Source organism: Falco biarmicus, chromosome 2 (genome assembly GCF_023638135.1).
Source record: "Falco biarmicus isolate bFalBia1 chromosome 2, bFalBia1.pri, whole genome shotgun sequence".
Taxonomy (NCBI): Eukaryota; Metazoa; Chordata; class Aves; order Falconiformes; family Falconidae; genus Falco; species Falco biarmicus.
In genome coordinates, this window is record NC_079289.1 from 26,979,186 (window position 1) to 26,998,756 (window position 19,571).

The following is a 19,571-nucleotide window of genomic DNA, read 5'->3' on the forward strand; positions in this document are numbered from 1 at the left end:
ACACACCATTCTCTACTTTAAATAAGCCTAGCTCTGTGATTCAGTCTTCTATGTCTAAAATAATAATACATAAGTGCTTTGAAGGATTAATTACTCCTAAATGTGCTGAAATATTCATATAGAATATAATGTATAAAGACATGTAACTGTTCATTGCCACAAATGTAAACAAAATCAATTTCAGAGCACAGCATAATAGTAAAGAAAAAAAGTCCACACAAGAGAAATTCAGGAATTTCAAAACACTCATCCATCCAAAACAACAAAGCCAAATGAAAAATTCCAACATAATTTGGGAAAGCTAGCAGTGTAAAAAGTTTTGCTCATGTCCGAAGAAATAACACAAAACACTTTTGAACCAAAAATTTTGCTGTTGCAAGGAAACTTGAGTCATCAAACAATCACAAGGGGTGCCCTTATTTTCAGAAAGGCAGGAGGAAAATGAAATGCCAAATTCAAAGAGTAAGAGTACAGAATTATAACCATTTTGCACAGCAAACTTTACAGCTGCCACACAATTAGAATGGTCAAACACATGTTTTAGGGCTTAATTAGCATACTACTGAGTTTCAAATCCTGAGGTTGCTCCTGGCAAGCTGAAACAGGGATGAAGTAGGACAGTCTGCTCTGCTCCTCAGGTCATTACTGTACCAAACTCTAGCAATAAACGACTCTTTCTAGGCTTAAAAAAAAAAAAAAAAAAAAAAAGTCTCTTTTTAAGTCCTCAGTAAGGACTACCCATGAGGGAAGCACCCAAGTCTCCTGCTGTGCATAAGTGCCATTCTACCATATTTGTGCAATGTTCCCAGTTATTTTGAGGTGCTACTGGGACCAGACTCAAGTGCATTGACTAACATTTGATTCAGAGACAGCAGTAGTAAATGTCTGCTGCATGAATCCAAGAACTGGGTATTTTTCACTACTGCAGATGTCCCTTGTCTTTTATGCCAACAGGACCATTATGGTGATTTTTTCCCTCTCCTTCACGATGACAAATGCCAGCACAATCAAAATTTGGAATTTTTCCATGTGAAAAACAGAAACAGAAGAGTGCTAACCTGATCAGCTCTGCTATGCTTTCAGCTGTGACTGTGACTAAAAAACTGGCCAGGCAGGCCACCCTGCTTATGGAAGAATAATACCAGGTGCATCACAGTAACATAAGAAATACCTGAAATAAGCCTCATGCTATGAAAGAGGAAAAAAATGGGGTTTCCATACAGAATATGCTGTACAATACTGCAGGCCTTTTCTCTCTGCATTTTAGAATGCCATCACTGATCTTTTTGTATGAGTTTAATTACAGCCTCACTTTAATGCTGCCAGTAATAAGGAACTATTAGTACTGCTCTTAAAAAGGCAAAAAGCTTTGTTAGATACTGAAAAGAGCTAGGGATGCTCTTAAAAATAATAAAGGACAGTCAAGCAATCACGTTTGCTCTGCCAAGAGCTTTTAAGATGTAACCCAAAGGCTTGAAGCTTCATTACCAAAACATTTTTCCTGTTGCCACTTAGAAAAATTCTGCTGAAGTTTAATGACTAAAGTGTAGGTAGTGAAACTGCAACAATAATTGCATGCTTAAGAATTAAAATACAAAGTAGTTCTACTTTATTTGAAGAGATTACTTTAAATACTGGCACTGTTTTGGATCCTCAAAATACACAGATCAGTGCCACTGAAGAATACATAGAGATTTTTATGGAACCCAGACTGTGGATACAAAGGTTCATCTGAGAGTTCAAATTTAAAATAGCAACATACCAATATCAGGAAACATAATGTGTATACAGTGTTTAAAAGAAACAACCCATCCACAAGATAGGCTCTGAAGAATCCTTAATAAAGTGTTCTGTTTTTCTTTCATTTCTACCCATTACCAGCGCCTAAAGTAGCTGGCAATGGTGCTGTGCTTCTAAACCGTGCAGGCAAAGTGGCGGTCAACACAGGAGCTGTGGTAAGCCAGCCTCTGAAAGAGTTACATTTGGAGTTGTTCTGTCTTCTCTGCTACAGTAATAAAGCTTGTAGAATATAACTTTAAACTGTAAAGGCACTCTACCGTATGGTATCATGTAAGAAATCAGACTGGCTAGCAAACTACGCTGTTGGTCTTTCTAAAAGCCAAATGAAAGGCATGTTCAGCTGTACCAACATCAGACTACTTGAGAAGTTCTTTTTGCTGCCTATATTGAATGGGCATGCTCTTGGATGGAACTGTATCTGAGATTTATTGGTTTGGGTGTTGATACAATACTTCAGGTTACATCAGCATGCCTTTTTCTTCTTCCTGGCTGAGAGGTCAAAAATGTTCCAGGATTGTCTGTTTTCAATGGCTGCCGTGTAGTCAAAAAGTTAAAGAATCTACCTAGCGTACAAAGACATTAAACATTCTCCAAGGCTTCCAACATCCTGGCACACAGAATCACTGATAAGAACCAGAATGGAAAGGGTCAGAGATCACCAGAACAAAGATGGCAACTAGAAGAACAATTCTGTCAGGCAAAGGATCACTTACATTAAGTGCCATTAAGACGACATGCCAATCTGGGTTTGGCACAAATACCTTCATTTTCAATTTGGAAACGCTCCGTTAAATTTGGTGGTGTTTTTTAAATGATTGGAAGTTCTTGGCATTGATATTAAATTAGTGCTTTAGTTTGGGAAGTTGCTTCACTCCTAAAGTCTTTTTAATTGATCCTTTTTGAGGATTAACCATCTTCGGGTTTCCTGGAGCACTGTACCTCCCTCTGAAATAAAATGGGTGAAGTTAGTTATCAAGTGTCACATTCCTTGTAAGCTTTAAATGCTATAAATTTACATGCTTTTTATATTTACATAACTGATTACTATTGTGAATTAATAAAGCTGACTGAGGAAAAAACAAGTATATTTCTGGGTTTGCAGGCTAGCAGAGCATCTATTCTGCATACAAACTCCCTCCTCATCTCACTGTTCCTGACTGCTTCCTGTTACCTAAATGATGGTGTTTGAAGAACGTGAACAGAATACTGAACACCTGCACAAAGAGAACGATAACTGGCTAAGGAGACATTACATAATCCCCATTAGGAAATGGAAAACCACTTCATGTCAATGTAGTTACAGTTCTCTGCAGGTATTCCACTCTGCTCTGGAGACCATGCTCTTGAGCCCATGATCTTACATAGGAAATGCTGCTCACCAGACTTGTGCTCCAGACCCTTCACCAGCTTCACTGCCCATCTCTGAACATGCTCCAGCACCTCACTATCTTTCTTCAAGCAAGGGGCCCCAAACTGAACAAAGAATTCACAGTGCAGCCTCACCAGTGCCCAGTACAGGGGGATGGTCACTGCCCTGGCCCTGCTGGCCACACTGTTTCAGACACAAGCCAGGGTGCTGTTGGCCTTCTTGGCCACCTGGGCACACTGCTGGATCATGTCCAGCTGGCTGTCAGCCAGCACCACCAGGTCCTTTCCCTCCAGGCAGCCTTCCAGCCACTCTGCCCCAAGCCTGTACCACTGCAAGGGATTGTTGTGACCTAAGGGCAGGACCCGACACTTCTTGTTGAACTTCATGCAACTGGCCTCAGCCCATCGGTCCAGCCTGACCAGACCCCTCAGCAGAGCCTTCCTGCCCTCCAGCAGATCAACAGTCCTGCCCAGCTTGGTGTCACCTGCCAGTTTACTGAGGATGCACTCAACCCCCTTGCCCATAGAGATATGGAACTACTTCTACTTGGAGCTTAGAAGATTAGAACCCAAGGCCCCAGTTTGCTCAATAATTGATTATTCAAATAAATCCATTACTCAAAATCAATTGATTAATCTGTAGATCACTGTAGAACTGGACCAAGCACACACTGTGTGTCTGTGTGGAATTCTGCAGGCAGCAAAACCTCTTTCCACCCAAAACCAGTTGGAGTTACAGACTTGGAAGCCAGGTAGCTGCAGCCAGTGCAGTGTTGAAACTGAGCTAATAAGCCACGTTTATGCCCGAGTAAAACAGTAAGGGCTCATGATGACATTAAATTGGCTGCTCAGATTTCATCAGAGACATGAGTCATCAAGACATTCATGTTTTTCCCGACCGACAGCTAGCTTATCTTCTTCTTTTCCTGTGAAATTCTGTAAGAAAGACCTTTAATGAACTTGGCTTCTAGGTCTGAGTGGCCAGGAAACTGAATGCATTGACAATTAGTGTTCAGAATTGCTACTCAAAAATGTTTTGGTGTTGCTTTAATATGCTGGTTGGGTTTTCCAAACCTGCACCTATAGTTAAACTTTAAGCATAGTTTCTTAGTATGGTTTGGAATCCAATGAAGGCAGACATTTTCTGAAAGGTCAAGAGAAGTGAGAGAAAAACTCTGGACAGAAAATTTTCAAATTATTCTCAAGAACATGTTTATTTTCAGTCATGCAGGTCTTCCCTCATTTGAATAAAAATATTTCATTAATGTCAGCTTGAATGAACAGCCTTCAGGCTGTAAATCAAAACATAATTAAAAAGGAATAATATAACAATGGCTGTGCTAACCTTGTGATGATCAAAGGGTCCTTACTTACATTCTAGTGTTTCCTTAAAATACAAACTATGCCAAATCCCCATTCTTATCTCCATGTTGCCAACTAAAGCCAAAGTTTGACCTTAAAGTTCTAAGTCCTAGTTATAAAAGCCAGTGCTTTGTAAACCATGTTTTTTGTTAGTAAGGGCAATTTAAAAGATGAAAAATTCCCTTCATGTGCATAAAGTACTTTGAAAAATTAAAAAGAATCCCCTGAGGGAAAATGCGTTGAAAGGGGATATTTTGTTACAATATGCATCTTCTGAGACGAGCAATTACAGGGCACTATTTTATTTTACACTTTATTTTCTTTTGTTTGATATAAAGAAAATTACGGAAATGTACTGTCATATAATTTCAGCATAAGTAATGGTCTACTAAAATAAAGTATAAAAAATCCCCAGATAATCACAGTTCTAACCCTCAGCAAATCTCAATATCTGGCTGATGATATTTAACCTTCCAGCAGAGACAGTGAATTCTAGTTCTAGCTTCCTGACCTTCTCCACATGAAGTATGTTAAACATCACTGGGACCAGAAGCAGCAGCTGGTGGGGTCTGATGTACCCCCTCAAACCTATACATGCTTTTTTTCTGTATTAAGAAACTTTAGTTATAGTCTTTAATTCATATTGTACTACATTAATTCATATTCTTTTAATGTCATCTCCTCGAGCATTAAGATCTAGTGTTCTGATTTCTGAAATCCTGTGATTCTGTGCTTACACAGAATGAAAGGATAAAGCTAGTCAGCAAATATACCTACACAATTTCATGCTTATAATTTACTCATTACATTTGCTGAAGTTCCCAATATATATTGGGTATGCTCGTTTTGATAATATTGGTAAGTGGGTTTATTGGTAAGAGTATTTACTGTGAGATACTAAATACACAGAAAACATACTAGCTCAGGAAGTCTCCAAACAAAGTATTTGGGAGAGCTCCAAAAGCAAATATTATATCTGCCTGCTTACACACTTTTGTTTGTTGGCATCTACTTATGGCCGCTGGAGGCAGGATACTGGGTCCAACACAATTTTGACATGAATCCCTATATTCTTCGTATTTTATATTCTCAACATTTTCAGTCCAGCTGAAAAATAAACGTCCTCCAATTTCAAGCTCTCCCACAAGCACTACAATCAGAAATTAATTTTATTTCTATGTAGCTCAGAGAGGGTGGGCTCTTTTCAAATTTAAATTTATAACCCATGTAACTAAACAGAAATCTGTTAAACAATGAAGTCTTTATATGTTGTCATCTAAAATCACTCACATTATCATCCACAAAAAGCTTTACAACCTCTATTAGCTAAAAAGGACCAAGCAAGGCATTTATTTAATTGAATCACTCTTAATGGACTAAAGGGTATACTTGCTATTCTCAACTCTGCAGTAATACAGAAAAAAATGATCCATTTTAAAGGCAGGTTGAAAGAGAAGGACATCAGAGGTATTGTAAGATTTCAGAAAGGCCACTTGAATACATCTATTTTCAATATTGCAACATACTTAGTATTAAATAAAACTGATTGAAAAACAGTATCAAATATTATGTTAAGATTAATACTTTGTCAGTAGAATTATGCTCAGTGCTATTTACCATGAACAGAAAGTTGCAATATTCAAAACACAGTATTTAGCAAAAAATAATAAACCAGAAAACAGAGGAAATATAAAGAAAATTTACCTTAGTATCTGGTTTTCTCTCTTGCCAGTCAGAGCATTTGTTTTTTGCCTTTCAATGATTTTAAGTGTAGCTGAGGTCTGCAATAGCCAATTTTTTTACAAAACAAGTTAAATGCTAACAACAATCACAGTTAAAGAAGTAAAATATTTCCAAACTAATTTTGACCCGCTATGGCCTTATCACCATAAAGTACTTTAAGCAGATATTATACTGATGCCTTGTTGATTTGGAGAATTGAACACATGCCAAAATCCCTTGCTGTGCAAAAATACCATTATTTATTGAGCTGAACGATCAGAGAATACGTAATTTCAATCAGCATGTTTTTGGTCATGCTACCTATAACTCCACATTTTCAATGAAGAAGGATTATTTTTCCTAACATACCTCCCTGAATAAGAAACAAATTATAATCACTTAATTGTATTTTTGAATGATTAAACCATTAATTAAGGACAGGAATTACTTGAAAAAAACATTAACACAGCATGGAAATCTCTGCATACTCTAGAAGTTTACTTTACTGGACACATAGAAAAACCCCTCGGTTGTTACCCTGGGTCTTGCATTTAACAGAATCCAAGCAGGACTAAATCACTTGGTTCCCTCGTTCCTTAGCTCCAAGGGTTCCCTTCTCACCCAGCTGCCTTCACCATGTTTACCATTACTTTACTGCATCTCAGAGGGACAGGCATACTGTGGGCAGAAAATTAGAAAATGCAGAAAGTTTAGGGCTTGCCTGGCTGCTGTGCACACTTGGGTATCAAGTGTAAGTGAATAAAGTTTTCTCAGCCCCTTTAAACAGATCCATCAGGAACATGTAATAAATACTTAATATATCATGATTATCATGTATCGGCTACATCAGATCAGTGGAGGCTTTTTCAAAGCCTACAGCTAGATTTTGGGGCTACCTAAACAAGGCTCAAGCTTTGGATTATTACATTACATTAAAATGCTACATTTTATAGCATGTGTGAAAACATCTTGCGCTTGTGAGAAAAAAATTCTGGCACTAAAAAGAAGCGTGTCTCACTGCTTACAAGACAAAAGGTTTCTACTGTGCTTCCAAATATACAATGCACCAGGCAAGTGTTCTTGACCCAGTTGTAGCTGTAACTAAAACAGTCTTTTCAGAGTGCAAGCATAAAAATGGAATAGGATCTGCACAGATTTACCCTCTTGAAAGCAAGAAATTTTTTACACTTAAGGAACTCTAGTACTAAAGATGGTGACTAGTATAATTCATCGTCTTTCTAGGCAGATGTGATTCTGTGACACAAGGCAAGGCCTGTACTACGATTGCCTTCACCATTCTTTTAAATTATTACTTATATGAATATAGAGTGCCAGTATATACGATTATTGTCCTTAAAAGTCTCTTTGCTGGTAAAGTTTACTCCAGACCTATTCCAACTAAAACGAGCTGTTATTGCACAAGCAGATAATTGTGATTAATTGTGGGTTTTTTCTGCAAAGAATTCATAATCGCAAGTCAGAGTCTACTATACTAGTAAAAGGCATGAAAGAAACGGCCTTTTCAAAGTTCTGCTATTGTTCTTTGCTTCTTAAACTGATTTCCGAATAATATCAGAAAGTGTTTTGAGATTTGTGGAGTTCAAATCCCAAACCAACATTTTTTCAGACAGAAAACAAAACAAAAAAAAAGCAAGCATGAATACACCAGAAACCGTTGGTGCCTCTAGCATGACTTCCCAAGTTTGTGAAATCTTTAATTTATTTTAAAACCATCATTTACAATTTACTATATCCATATAGATCCAGACAAGGCAAACAACAAAAGCACTCAGAAGATATTTTGTAAAACAGCAGAAAAAGTGCTCTATTATAAAAAAGGTAATTAAAAGAAATGGCTGCTGAGAAGTATCTCTGCCTTCTGCTTCTGCCACAGGCTTCAGGAGGGATCCAAAACAAGCTAGGAAAAAAAATCCAAATACCTGGGATTTTTTTAACACCTAGTAGCGGAAACTTCCATTCTACAATTTTTTTAATATGTTTTTTTTTTTACTGTGGACTATAGAAAAGCACAAACATAACGAGGAAAAAAAGCCTAAAAAGACATTATATACGTTCTCTGTAACAAAGAGTGTCACTGTAATATATAATAACAATATCCTGTAGTATATTTACTTTGGAATGTAGGGAAAATGTTAGCCTATGAGTAAATCCTTCTAACTTGACTACTACCAACATTACTGTGCAGACTTTAGAACAGAGAATTACAGCTGAAAAAGTCTGGACTGAATGTGAGTTTACTTCTGCCTCTATTGTTAAAATGAACTGTTAAAAGGGAGGGCGTATATACACAGACTTTAAAATAATATAAAGGAAACAATCAAATCAAATCCATACCTGAACAAGACCTGAAAAGACCAGAGGAGCCACTGGTCCTTTTGTAACCAACAACCAACCATGATTAGGTTGACTGCCATGTTCAGATTAGCAATGTAAAACATCAGTGTCTGATCACACAAACAACTCACATAGGCTCTGCTCACAGCTCAGGAGGAGGGACTGATAAGTCCCTGGGAAATTAATTTCATCTTGATCTAGAACAGGTGTGATGGCTTGCACCTTAAACATGCTCCTCTCTCCATAGGCTACAGAGGAACCCTCTACAACTACTTTAGATTGGGTGTTTAACACTGAGAGATGATAGGGAGATTAAAGTGAAGAGTATTATTTTGCTCTCATATGATTCTGAAATCATGGGGGCAAATAACTGACTACTAAGAATAAAATGTGCTACCTACCTTGAGTGTCAGTGGCAAAATCCTAGTCCCTAATGCTCCATTTAAGCAACATGCCAGTGCATATACCTCACTTCAAATAATGCTTTATGCACATTTAAGTGCTTTTCTAGGCAGCTGAACAGAGGCACTCCTCTTACTAGCATGTTCAGCAATAAAATCATCTTTTCTTTCCTATATTCTTCCTCCAGCAGTTCCCAGTTTCATTGTTAATGCAAAGATATTAACAGTTATCGTGGGCATTTACTGGGGGTTTTTTTCTTGGTTTCATGCTGGAAAGTTAGTTTAAGCAATTCTTTCAGATTTCCCAGAGCAGCAATGAACCGTGCAAGAGAATCAGTTGCCCGCTGTGCAGACACATGGAAACACTGCTAATTACAGCCTTTCACCCCAGTTAGCTATGACAGGGATTCAGTGAGTCATTCTTGAGTATCACACTAAACTATTACTTTTACATAATTCAGAAATTAAGAGCTCTTTCAGACTAAGAAGTACTAGAAATCTTTACAGGTTCCTTCAGTTTGCAGTATCAATTTTTATGTATTACATAATGTGCAGCAATAAAATTTAACCTCTGATTTCACCAAAACAAGGTATCTTATCCTTTAGCTTATAAATTTAATTGAAATACATGCTGTATCATCATTCTGAGCTGGATGGCTAGTTTGTCTTTAAAAGAATAAAAGGAGAAATACAAAAAAGAGGAATTGCTACTTAAGGTCGGTGTCACTACTGCTAAAAATTTGGTTCTGTTCTTTTCAACTGAAACATTAAACTGGCATAGCACTCCTGCGACTAATGGATGGGCAAGTATCAGAAAATTGCTTCAGCTTTCTCATTTAAGGGCACTGACTGTGCTTGGGAACAATGAAACACCAACTGACACAAAAGCAAAAATAGTATTTAAAAATAAATAAACTGTAGCAATATCTCAATTTCTAGCTCTCAAAATGTTTAAAAGGCAGCTTTTGTAATGGATTTGGTAGATGAATTAAGTGACAAAAGGCTTTGACCTAAGGTGTTAACAGATGCTGTTGCTATACTAAGAAAGCATACTGATTTTTAAAAGTTATTGAGTCACACATTTTTCTTACCTGTAAAATCTCTGAGAGGTATATGCGCCGCTCATTGTTAGCTTTGTGGTAAGCCTACAGTTGAAATAAGGGATATAGGCTAGAATTAAGCAAAATATTTTAAAAGCTTTTTTCCAGTGACATATTTTGTGAAACTATTCTATTGTCTGTTTGTCAGACAACATAATGGCTTTCATAGATTAGAGGCATACAGTGATTACAAACCTTTGCTTCTTGTTCCAGGCTAAGTTCATAGTCTTTTAGCTGATTCTGGAGCCTTTTCTTCTCTTCTTCTAGTTGTTTAAGAACCTCCTTTAAGGAACCCTGTGGTTACAGTAGATAAAATGATGTTTTATAAATATTTCCGTTCTGTATAAAGATATCATCATCATAGTCCTTATTCTTCAAGCATTATGATGTTTGTCATTCTAATTGCTTCTTGTGCACTTTTTGTTTACATGGTTGTGCCTGGTACACTGCAGAGACAAAGGCAATTAACCATATGCTACAATTATCAAGTTATGTGCTACACATTTCCACTGTGTTAAAATGATACAGATACAGTTTTCCACACTGCTGCTCCTTGATAGATTAGTAAAGTCACCCTGTGGTGACCAGCAAGAATTGCTCCTTACTGCTAACAAAAGTTCACTCTGATGGGTCCTTTTCGGTAGGAGGAAGATTTCAGATCTCACCTGTACATCCATTTCCAAACCACTTGCTGAGAGAGCTGCTGGACTGGCTGAAGAGGCACATGGGATGTCAAAGTAACTCATGACAGCTTGGCTAGAAAGCAGTATTTTGTGGGGCAACTATCTGTCTTAGGTGTGTAGCCATCTACCTTGTCTACAATTGGGATGAGCTAGACCAAGAGTGGTAGAGACTGTTTTTGATTACTGGCACTGGAAGCAGAACACACACCCAAGCAGGTGCTCCTCCATTTCTAACACGGGAAACTGCTTCTCTTTCATAAATTGATCCACTCCATCCACTAGAGACATTCTTACTGGGCGACTCTAAATGTAGATGGCTTTTTTATTTCCTTGTCTTACATTATTCAAGTTCAGTTTATAACTGTTTGTTTCTCTATTGAAATGATTTCTAAGATAACTGTTCTCCTTCCTCCCTGGTGTTTGCCCTCAGCATGAATAGACAGAAGACAGGAACACATTTTTTCAACATTCATTTTACTAGTATAAATAAGATGAGCTTTTAAAAATCATTTTTCACACAGCTGGCTGTCCTTTCCTCTAATCATCAAAGTAACCCCTTTGTACATCAGGCTGGAGCTCAACCTTCTTACGGTTGGAGAACAGAACTGTATTGAGTATGTAGTACTCCAGAAGCCACCTCACTGCCCTGAACAATGTCAGTAATACTCCTGTAAACTGTGTACAGAAGTTTTAGGATTGCATTTTCCTTTTTCACAGCTGCACGGTGATGGCTCACAGTCAACAAGGGATCAGCTGGAATACCCAGATTCTCCTCTGCAGCATGTCCAGGTGATCAGCTCTCAATTCATAACAGAATTTATTTACTATTTCCTAAATCCCTTGGTCTACACTATTAAATTTTAATCCCATTTTAATAATCTAGTCTTCAGTGTTGTTCTTTTTCTAAACAACATCCAGATCCCATTATATTACACAATTGGTATCAGGAGAGATATCACAACCTATTTCTACTTTGTGTATCAAGGTCATGCAATAAGTGTTAAGATTACTCCTAAACTGGTTCTGGAAGAACTCTGCTTGTACTCCCCCAGCAGCCTCCTTCACTAGTCACTGCTATTACGTTCCATTTTCCAGCTCTTTAGTCCTTCACAAACCTACTAATCTTCTTTTTCTCCAAATTAGTTATTTTCCATGTGACATGGTATCTTTATCAGAGGTCACAATGAACATGATTACTGTATTTATTGTGACAACAAATCTATTGTCTCATCACAGAATGTCAACAGGTTTGCCTACCATCCATTTTTCAGTCTTGTTCTGCATTATTCCTCTCTTTCTCTATCTTAAAACTGAAACGAAAAAAATTCTTTTCTCCAATGCACACAATGCCATCATCCACAACTTTATTAAAACCACTTGCTATCAGATCAGTGATGTAGCAAGCCTGTTCTTTCAGAATCCTAAGGTACAGATTACACATTTCCCTCAATTTAAGCATGCCCAGCTCCTTGAGTTTTCCTTAGGATTTAGTTACTGTCATTTCCTCTTCTAGGCACTGGCTGACATTAGATATTTCTTCCTTTGTCTTGCATTTTATTGTGTCTGCCTTTACTGAAAACTTAGGCAATATATACACATTTAATTTAAAATTAATTAATTCATGATAACTTGATCTGACAGTTTTTTTGACTGGCTTTTCTGCAATGTTCTTCTAGATTTTCAAATTCTAAAAATGCATTCCCTCCTTATTATCCAGTATTTTCTGACAAAAAGTGTTAACTATTACATCCACTGAGATCTGTGCCTCATCATTATTACTAGGCACTTGGGTTTTAGTCTTTATTTACAAGTATCACATACAATACAATTTCTGGAAGTAATCTAATAATATTATATCCAAATTAATCCATCCAAGTTTTATATTTATATCTATATTTGACTGTATGTATGGGATTCAGTCTAAGGTGAAGATATCTACATTTGAGTGTCCATTTGTGAAGCTCCTGCTAAGCATCACAGTCAATACAGCCAATGATGCACAGCAATTCATTCAGCTGAACAGCTTCAGAGCTCAGTTCGGGGGCCATCTGAGATGCCCTAGAGGTTCCAAGACATTGATGTGTGGCAGGTATGACACATGGGTTACGGGAGACACATGTCCTTTTGGAGCAGCGGTGGGCTACTCTGCACTGAAACATCTGCAAACCTCTTTGTTTACACAACTATTCCACAGAAGATGCCTGCTTAGATATATCTAGATAAAAGACTCTATACTCACTCAACTGTATTAATGAGACCTGTAGTAAGAATTCAAGATCTAGCCAAGAGGTAGACAGCTATATATAGAAAAGAAAATATTGGTGTCCTAATATTAGAGCCATATTGTTTCAATACATATTTCAATATTATTTCCCAATATTACTGTGACTAAAATTTGTTTTCCTATCGATCTCAAGATGAATTAACCCAAACAGATGATGAAAGAATGAACAACACTGATGTAAAAGTCTTTCACACCTGCAACATACCGTATCTATCTCTGTTTTGATCTTTCCTGCCAAATGCATACCTTTAATAATTATCCCTTCTTGTTTTCATTATCAGTGTTACTACGTATCAGGCTAGTCAGGTTCTTCCATTTGTCTGCTTAGGCCCCCTGTATAAACAAAGTATCCTTTTCAAAAATTTTGTTTATTTTTATTTCTAACTCGAGCATCTCCCTAGTCAGAATAGCTGAATCCTTTCACTTTCTGTACTGATTACCTTATCATTGCCTTAATGATCAGTTATTTCTTCTCATGACCTTAATGCTTCACTATGCATTTATTTACCAGATTTTCCTGGTACACATGGAAAGGAAGATAATATGACTCTCCCCAGATATTCTCCCTTTCTTTTTTTCATGTATTTTTTTTAATTTCCCTATTTATCATGCAAACCTCAGATCCAGAAGGCCAGTGCCCTTATATCATCTATTTCTCAGAGAGGTTATGAATGCATGCTAATGGTAAAAACATCCCAAACCTAATATAAGCCTTAAGGGATCAATACTGGGTCTGGTCCTGTTTAAAATCGTCATGAATGATCTGGATGATGGGGCACAGTGTCCCCTCAGGAAGGTTACAGATGACACCAAACTGGGAGGAATGGCTGATAGGCCAGAGGGTGGTGCTGCCATCCAGAGGGACCTCAGCAGGCTGGAGACATGGGCTAATAGGAGCCTCATGAAGTTGAACAAGTAGTCCAAAGTCCTGCACCTGGGGAGGAACAACCCCATGAACTGATATATGCTGGAAGCTGCCCAGCTGGAAAGCAGCATGGTAGAAAGGGACCTGGGTGTCCTGGCAGACATGGGCCAGCAACGTGCCCTTCTTTGCAAAGGTCAGCTGTATCCTGAGCTGCATTAGGCAAAGCATTCCCAGCAAGTCAAAGGAGGCGATGCTTCCCCTCTACCCAGCCCTGGTGAGGCCATACCCGGGGTAATGTGTTCAGTTCTGGGCTCCCCAAGGGAGACATGGACATACTGCAGAGAGTTCAGTGAAGGGCCATGGGGATGATTAGGGGACTGGATCACCTCTCCTGTAAGGAAAGGCTAAGAGATCTGGGATTGTTCAGTCTAGAGGAGAGAAGGCTGAGGGGGGATTTTATTGATGTGTATAATCACCAGAGGGTGGGTGCAAAGAGGACAGAGCCAGGCTGTTTTCACTGGTGCCCAGTGACAGGACATGAGGCACTGGGCACAAGCTGAAACTCAGGAGGTTTCCTGTGAACATCAGGAAACACTTTTTTACTGTGAGAGTGACTGAGCAGTGCAATAAGTTGCCCAGGAAGGTTGTTGAGTCTCTCTCCTTAGAGGTATTAGAAAAACATCTAGACATCATCCTGGGCCACTGGCTGTAGGTGGCCTGTACAAGACAACCTCCAGAGGTCCCTCCCAACCTCAACAGTTCTGTGATTCTGTGACCTTCATTTTATTGTTACAACTGTGCCCTCCATCCCTCAGTCAGTACCTTGGCTGAACAGTTCAGTTTCCACTTTTCTGGGCATCCATCCAGCCTCCCACAGTATTATTCAGTCTGTTCCAGAGTGAACTTGAAAATACCATTTGTCATTTCTCCAAAGATTATGTCATTCTTATAAAAGCATTTTCATCTCAGGTCCATAACTTATATCCTTGATTTTGGACATCATCAAGCCATTCTATTTTCTCGATGTGTAAAGTGATAGTCCTACCAATGGTTTCTAACAGGGAGCCACCAAGCATATACATCTCTTACATTTACTTGTTTGAAATCTCCAGTCTTCTCCTTTCTATCATCTGCAACTCACTGTGTCTTTTATTCTTTTCATAATTATCTATAAAACACGTTACTTATTCAGCTTCAAATTTTATTTTTCATAAAATTTGCAGTAACATTTCTGGCTGTTGCTGTGAATTCCCTAGGAATGATTTCCATTGAAGTCAAGATTTTGCAGGAGCATGGCAAAAGGCACAGTACTTGTAAAACATGTTGCCAAGAGAGAATAACCAGTCCCACTTTCTTTTTTTTTTTTTTTAAAAAAGGAGCTACAGAAGAGCCTCATCTTTCAAGAATGTTTCACACATGACTGAACTGTTATTAATTTTAATCTGTTACAACAGACACACTGGAGACATTAAAAGATTTGGGGGTTTTTTGGTCTTTTTCTAATTAAAACAGAAGTACCTTGGATGCAGATGAAATCTTTCTCCTAACACAGAAGGCTCCTATAGTTAACACTGGCCCATTCAAGGAGAAAAAGTAAGCTGCAGATTAAAGAAAAGATTTGGCCAAATTCCACCAGGTTCATATGCTATTTCATTACTTCAGTGTCTGTACAGAATTAAACAAGACAGATACAGAAAACCTCAGCACTGTCAAGCGAGGTAACTAATTTTATTTTTTGCTTTCTTTACCTGACTGCATATTAAAGATCACAACCATGTGACAGCATGTTTTGTACAACATATTTTGTACCACCTACAACATATTTTGTATGACTACAGTCAGCTTAAACACAGTAAATACAGAAGTTCATGATGCTCTCCAGATTTGTTCTGTGCAAATCCACAGCCCACTGTTTATTTCCTCACTAGATTGTCCATCAATGTTATATCAAACAGTAAGACTAGGTGTTGCAGCTGTTACTCACAACAGAGCAATTTGGTATTTCCTCAGTGATTGTACTCATCTAATTTCTTTGAGTTCTTTCACCTACAAAGTAGGGGTTTAGATCTTTTTTCATTTAATCTTTTCAGAAGCACTGTCTATTTTTTGCTGCCAATGCAGCTGGTGCAGTGCAGATGCCTGGGCATTCATTCAGCTCTAGAGCAAGGATGATATCCAACCACAAGCAAACAAACGGTGCACTACACTGCTTCTCATGAGCAAGCAGACGAAAATAGATTGATACTACAGTATATGGTTACCATCCCTATATTATCTGGGTGCCTCATAATTTGAAATGTACCTATGCTTACAATTCTCCTGTGAAATAAATTAAAAATTATTCCCCATGTATAGCTTGGGAAGTGAAGCCCCAAATCAAAAAGGGACTAGGGTCTAAATTGCACTTCAAGCAGAATGCTAATGCAGCAACCTATGCAATCTCTTACATTCTTCACATCTGATTTTGCCATGTAACTGAGGTAGGCATATGAGCTGTTGCTGTTGTGGTTGCCCATAAGCACAAGCTTAATCAAGCTCCTTAGTTTGCTGCTGAAAGCCTTTATGGAGTCTCAAAGCAAAGCTTTCTGGTGATCTGTCTGATGGGGCACAACCTGAGAAGCACGCTTCAGCCACATCACATGAGGAAGGAATACTGTCTAACAGCCTAAAAAATAACTCACAAAGAGTTTAGATGGGTTGCATTTTAGTCCTCTGCCACCCTCAGAGCTTCAGTTCTCATATCTCATATCCTGAGAGTGCCCTTGCCATCATACTTAACTGCTACTGAGATATTTTTTTTAAGCCAGGCCATCAATCAGTCAGAAATGCAAAATTTACATGAATGGAAGAGGAACAAGTGAGAAAGGCTGCAAGGTCATGCTTACTTCTGAAATTTCAGACACAATTCTTGGATGTTTCTTACCAACTTGCAATTACACACTGTTTTGAATCCCAATCTAGCTGCCTTTCTCCCAGTTAATACCTAGGAAACTTAGGCAGCTAACTCAGTGTTCTGACTTCTATTCCTGGGTCCACGCACCTAACTGATGATGCAGAGCTCAGCGTAGCAATACTGAAGTTCTTATAGGAATCTAGTGATACAGGTGTTCCTACTCAACTAAAAGACCTCCCCAAGTCCACAAACACTATAAAACGCAATTTCAAAAGCAGTCACAAGAAAATTTAAAATAGTAAAACTTCAGAGAGCTTCTAGAGACCCACTTTAGCTAGGACTATTGTAAATTACCTCCCACCCCTACTTTCAAGGCACTAATTGAAGTGCTAGCTGAGACCTTAGGCATCTGGAATTTTTAGCTGCTGCACAACATTACAAATCAAGAAGTGAGAAACTCCAGCACATGAACTCAGCCAGATCATTAAGGGCTGGATTTGTCTTTCCTAAATTCTGTAGGAAGGAAGCAGAAAGAAACCTCACCAAAACAGATTCAATTCTCAGTGCTCATGGTTGTATGATCAGCTTAGTGCTTAATACAACAAAAGAACACAAAAGCAAAAGCTCACAGAAAACAGAGTTTAAAGCATACAGTAACACAGACTTATAGCAGAGTTCTTGGAGCACAGAAAAGTGTCAATACAAAGCAAGGACCAGTGAGAGCTCAAGAGAACCAGAAGGAGCCTCCCAGTATGCAGCACTCCCCCAGAGGGGGAAATTGCCAACAAAACTCCAGGATGAACCAGTAAGATAAATTCTGAAAAAGCTTTTAGAAGTGGTGTAACTGAATATTGAAATGGGTTTTCAAAGATAGGTTTATTACAGGTTCTTCTACTAAGTTTTGAATAGCTGGACAATGTGTTCCTGAAAAGGAGACATAAGCTAAGGCATTTAACCTGAATTTAAGATCCTTTAGTTTTCAGTAAGTCATCCATGTGAAACCACTCTGAGCAAGCTGCTAAGCTAAAAGACACACTGAGATTTTAAATGAATACTTTCTTTATGTAATGGAATTTTGCAGGGCTTAGCAAGATTCACTCTCAGAGCAATGATACATTAAGTCTTCTGTCCAGCAGTGACCAAAGCCCGGAGTTCCACAAAGGGAACACCAATTCTCCAGTTCATCTTTTTTTCACACAATTTCCTTTTCATTCGACTAAAATTACAAATTTCACTTAACACTTGCCAGAAAATGAAATTATACAGAATGACACTGCAGCTGAATTTTTAAGGCCACCCACATATGTTGTACTCATTCTGGATTTTTCCTTGCCCTGCTACCAGTGGCAACAGAGATGGTAATTTCCATAAATCATTTCACAACAGACAAGGTGACAAATCCATGACACCATCAAGAGGCTCAAACTTGCTTTCACCAGAGTCTAGCTCCTGCAAACTATTGATCTTTATGGCAATTTGCTTCAGCTCTAATGCTCTTTAACTTTTCTCCATGAGTTAAAACAGAAGCAATATATCTGTCAGTCGTGTAGAAAAAAAAAAGGAACACAAGAAGCCTTTGCAATCCATCCTACTTGACATTTTAAATCAAATGAAGTTTTGTTTAGAAAATAAACACTCTTCCCTCCAACACTAGGAGCTGATGTTCATCAGCTGATTAGCTGAATCTTTTAACATGTTTTAAACCCATCAAGAGCAAAAAGCAATACATCTTTAGTTTTGTTGTAACAGAAAATTATATTAAGTTGATAACAATAAACTCACTAGTCATATGCTACCGAGAAAATGATACACAAAAATTATTTAGCATATTTCTACAGAAAATATGCACTAACATGCACTCGGTATATACGCACGGATCCTCTAAGGGCTTCAGGAGAGGCGCAGACAGGCTCCCGGCACTTGTCTAAATGCCAAGTGCCCCCTCGCGGTTAGCACCATCTTCATAGTCAAAACCAGACCCAGAGCTGAACTCCACGCACGCAGCGCGTCTTATGTGCACCAGACATGTGCAACAGCCAGGGTAAAGAAACCAGCCTGAAGACTTGGAAATCTCAGGCTCCTTCAGTGTAATGGGTGTGGGGCACCGCTACCCTAAATCCTGGTGTCAATGGTCTCCACAGCATCACTCCTAGAGGTTAGCTGCTGACTCCAGGAGGAAGGCGGCAGAATGCAGCCCTCCGTTGCCATGGTTCAGATTGCCAGAACAAGTTGTTGCTGGCTCTGAAATGCTTCACTTAGTATCTTTTCTGGTCGGCCTGATTGCTTCCTTATGCATATTCTCTGGAAGATATCCCAGGGTCCCAAGTCAACCGATGTCGATGGACTTTTTAAGAACAGCCAGTAATAAATGTCCCTTGCCTGCAAGATTTTTCCCTGATTGTTTTCTTTGAAATATAAAACATATTCTGCCTCTGGGAATACCACAAAGTGATGTAAATAAAATTGCCTGCTGGTTTGTGCAAGGCCACCAGGAGGACCAACCACCACCACTATGACAAGGAAAATAAAAACGGCAAAACGAAAAGGTCTCTTCAAGGCATCCAAAATACTTGTCTGAGGTCAGATGAAAGGAGTAGGAAGGGGAGGTCTGCAAGGAGGCAGGATACAGCTTAGGGCAGTCAGACCAGGCTGCAGAATCTTCTCCAAAATACTCCCAAGTTTCACAAAAGACAGGATACCAGATTTCTTATTCCCACAGAGCTACTGGTGACTTAATC

General features: G+C 38.6%; 1 protein-coding gene across 2 annotated transcripts in view; it reads right to left on the reverse strand.

Moving 5' to 3' along the window:
- Positions 1-696: 696 nt before the first annotated feature.
- CCDC169 (coiled-coil domain containing 169) overlaps positions 697-19,571 on the reverse strand; it is a 51,597-nt gene continuing 32,722 nt past the window's right edge. For both annotated transcript variants that reach the window (XM_056329573.1, XM_056329572.1), the window contains 4 exons: positions 10,304-10,402; positions 10,100-10,153; positions 6,235-6,311; positions 697-2,745 (listed from right to left, as the gene is read on the reverse strand). In XM_056329573.1, the coding sequence (XP_056185548.1) occupies positions 2,643-2,745; positions 6,235-6,311; positions 10,100-10,153; positions 10,304-10,402 (333 nt within the window). In that variant the 3' untranslated portion in view covers positions 697-2,642. The remainder of the gene's footprint in view (positions 2,746-6,234; positions 6,312-10,099; positions 10,154-10,303; positions 10,403-19,571) is intronic.